The sequence below is a fragment of the Branchiostoma floridae genome, chromosome 4 (genome assembly GCF_000003815.2).
Source record: "Branchiostoma floridae strain S238N-H82 chromosome 4, Bfl_VNyyK, whole genome shotgun sequence".
NCBI lineage: Eukaryota > Metazoa > Chordata > Leptocardii > Amphioxiformes > Branchiostomatidae > Branchiostoma > Branchiostoma floridae.
The window spans coordinates 7,269,632-7,272,981 of record NC_049982.1 but is presented as its reverse complement, the minus strand read 5'-3'; the positions used below and the strand labels follow the sequence as shown (position 1 = coordinate 7,272,981).

The window sequence follows — 3,350 nt, the reverse complement described above, 5'->3', positions numbered from 1 at the left end:
GTCCGGCGGTCCTGAACTGCCGAACGTGCTGAACCACTTAATGACGGTTCACGCCCGGCGCTCGGACTGGCAGCCTCGCGGGCCGGACGGCTTTGACGTAGGCGGACCGCTCGGACTGCCCTCGGACCGGTTCGAACCGCCCGGGGCGAGTTGATTTTCACACAGGTAGGCGTTTTTTTATTGTTCAATGCATTTTCTTCAACAATTTTCAATGTATGTGATGCATAATTGTAAGGTCGCGAGGCGTAACTGTAGGATATTTGACCGTGAACCCAGAGATCCTTCGCTCGAATCCTGTCATACCACCAATCTTGTGAACTTGGAAGAGATACTGAAGAGGGCTTTCCTCACGCCACCCTGGTTTAGAAATGGGTACCTGACTTTGGGGAGGTAAACGGCGGTGGAAGGAAACAGTTGGGCCCCGCCTCCCAATACCGTGCACTTGACACAATGGAAAACAACCTACAACCAACCTACATAATGCATAATTTTGTCAAGTTGACATGTTACCTTCTTTAACCAAACTGCATTATTGGCGTCTTCGGTGATTTCATATAAAACCATTATAGAACATTGCTATCATATAACCTATCCACAGCTGGTGCTGGATCTGTTCATGGCTGGTGCCGAGACGACCGCCACGTCCTTGCACTGGGCCCTGCTGTACATGCTGCTGAATCCGGGTGTACAGGAAAAGGTGAGTTTCAAACTTTGTCTTCAGTCGACGAAATAATTAACTGTTCGTGTATTAGATCATTGTTATTGCATGTTATAACACTAGTTCACCTTTATCCGTGGAGTATCCTATATCCGTATCATGGCTATTTTGGGATATCAATGCGACGGAGGGTGGTTTCAGTTTCAAACTGCAAAGCAAACTGTACTTTCAAAATATTTCACTTTGAAACCAACATCCGTCGACTTGATGTCCCTAAACACGGATATAGGTTACCCCGCGGTGAACTAGCGTTAACTCAAGCATACGGGAACGGGTAAATCTGTTCTTGTCTGGATGTAACCAATACTCTTCTTCAATTTCCGTCTGACTTGAAGCAAAGAAAGATTTGTTAATAATCCATGGTCGGATATCCCCAAACAGGTTCAAGGAGAGATCGACTCTGTCCTGGGACAGGCTGTTCCGTCCTACTCCCTCCGGGACAAGATGCCCTACACAACAGCGACCCTAGCGGAAGTACAGCGCATCAACACTGTTGCACCCTTCAGCGTCCCCCACTCTTTATCAACGGGTGCCTCTCTCAACGGTTACACCATCCCAGCAGGCGCCAACATCTTGGTAAGATAGTACTTATTTGTGGCAATGTCAACTGGGTGGCAAAACCTCGTAGCCACTTCCTTCAACCAAGCAAGGTTGTTTCGTTACTACTTCGTGATTCCCCAATATGAACAATATAGACTTTACGATTGGGGTCTTATTATGACATAGAAATAATACGACATCAATACCCATCATTAAAAAAACAAAACCATATACAAAATAAGACTAAGTCTTACCTCCCATCAAAGAAACCTGGGAAGAACAAATGAACTTGGGAAGAAGCCTTTCGCCAGTAAGGTCTCAGACTCAGTTGATATGGCTTGACGTGTTGTGTTGCAGGTGAACCTGTGGTCCGTGCACATGGACCCTCAGCTGTTCCCGGAACCGGACAAGTTCAATCCCGACAGGTTCCTGGATCAGGACGGGAACTTCGTGAAGCACGAGGCGCTCATCCCGTTCTCTGTCGGTGAGTTGGAGGTGACATTAAGCATGTTTACCCTTCAACCATATTGTAGGGCTTTGGTATCAGGTTTTCGGTTTTGGCACCTTGATAACTCGACTAATAGCTATAGCCAATCATGAGAATTAGGCAGGAGGTCCATGAAGATTCGGACTGGTGATGCTTAGGGTTACAACTGGGGTTACGGTTGCCGTAATGTCATGGAATCCATGGGTTCTGGCGACATTGTGCTTTATATCGTGTCCATACAACACAGGTATCTCGCGTATGTCCATTAAGGAAAGTAACGCTTTATTGGTTAGCTTTATCAGTCAAATCTATACAAATTTGCTTGAAGACTAGCGCCTCCCATATTATCCTCTGTTTTCTTTATATTATTTCAGGTCCTCGAGTGTGTCTTGGCGAACAGCTGGCCAGGATGGAGATTTTCCTGCTCTTTGTTTCCCTGCTGCAGCGGTTCACATTCAAGCCACCAGAGGGCGTCACTAACTTGTCCACGATCGGGACCATGACAGGCATAGTGAACGCCCCTCGTCCTTACGACCTGTGCGCCCTTCCACGACAGTAGCTTGCGATCGTCTCTAATCGTTGATAAAGGAAGACACGTGGCCTGTTGTATTTCTTCATATAACAAGTAAAACTTTTCAAACATGCCTATAGGACACCCCTGACATGCGGTGTTCTTTCTCTAAATCAACAAACATCAATTAACAAAATCCCTCCGGTAAACTGAAGTTGGCATATCGCCAGCTCTTGCACAAGAACTTCAAATTAATTGATTGAATTGATTGGCCGACAGGCTGAATAAAAGTTAAAAAATTGAACTATGCGGCTCCAGATGTCTTTCTGAGGGAGGACTGCAGTGTGCAAGATGTCGGTAGCTTGAGGGGTGAATCTACTCTACTATATACAACAAATTAATTGATTATTTAGTATATCCTTCTCCGTATGTTCTTCATATTGGATTATAACATGTTCTATTATTTTCATTTCTTTCTCTCCAGATGCTCTATATATGATATAATGTGATATGATATGATATGATACGATATGAAATGATATGATATTATATCATATGATACGATACGATATGAAATTAAATGATATAATATGATATAGTATAATTATTACACTGCAATTTGGACCAAGGGCTACGACGACGTACCATGTAGTGTTTTATGTACCAAATAAACCAGTTCATCATCAACAGTGCATTTTATTCTCCATCCTTCCTACAACACGCGGGTGTTATTTTTGGACTTAACACTCGTAACACCAGGTCCCCCAGGTCGGTAGGAAGCCAGGAGATGGGAACAAAGACCAGCCATGCATCCCAACCCACAACGTAGCGGCTACGGGGGCGGGTAGCGCACAGCGCATGCTCCATAGCGTCGACAACAGCTACTGGATCCAACTTTCTCCCATCTCCAGCTATGATCACGTCCTTCGCTGTTGATAGATATAAAGCAATTGTTAGTATGTAATTCTTATGGAAGGTCGGTTGTCAGAACCCCTCCCAGCCGGTGTACCGAAAGTGCGAAAAGGAACGAAAAGGAACGAAAAGGAACGAAAAGGAACGAAAAGGAACGAAAAGGAACGAACTTTTCGTTCCTT

General features: G+C 44.8%; 2 protein-coding genes across 2 annotated transcripts in view; one reads left to right on the top strand and one right to left on the bottom strand.

Annotated features, from left to right (window-relative positions):
- The window catches only part of LOC118413171 (cytochrome P450 2U1-like), a 12,117-nt gene extending 9,322 nt beyond the window's left edge, over positions 1-2,795 (top strand). Inside the window, exons 4-7 of the mRNA XM_035816372.1 lie at positions 599-697; positions 1,100-1,294; positions 1,616-1,742; positions 2,120-2,795. Of these exons, the coding sequence (XP_035672265.1) occupies positions 599-697; positions 1,100-1,294; positions 1,616-1,742; positions 2,120-2,304 (606 nt within the window). The 3' untranslated portion in view covers positions 2,305-2,795. The remainder of the gene's footprint in view (positions 1-598; positions 698-1,099; positions 1,295-1,615; positions 1,743-2,119) is intronic.
- Positions 2,796-2,952: 157 nt separating this feature from the next.
- Positions 2,953-3,350, bottom strand: part of LOC118413170 (protein crumbs-like) — a 6,021-nt gene continuing 5,623 nt past the window's right edge. Inside the window, exon 5 of the mRNA XM_035816371.1 lies at positions 2,953-3,185. Coding sequence (XP_035672264.1) covers positions 2,953-3,185 — 233 coding nt within the window. The remainder of the gene's footprint in view (positions 3,186-3,350) is intronic.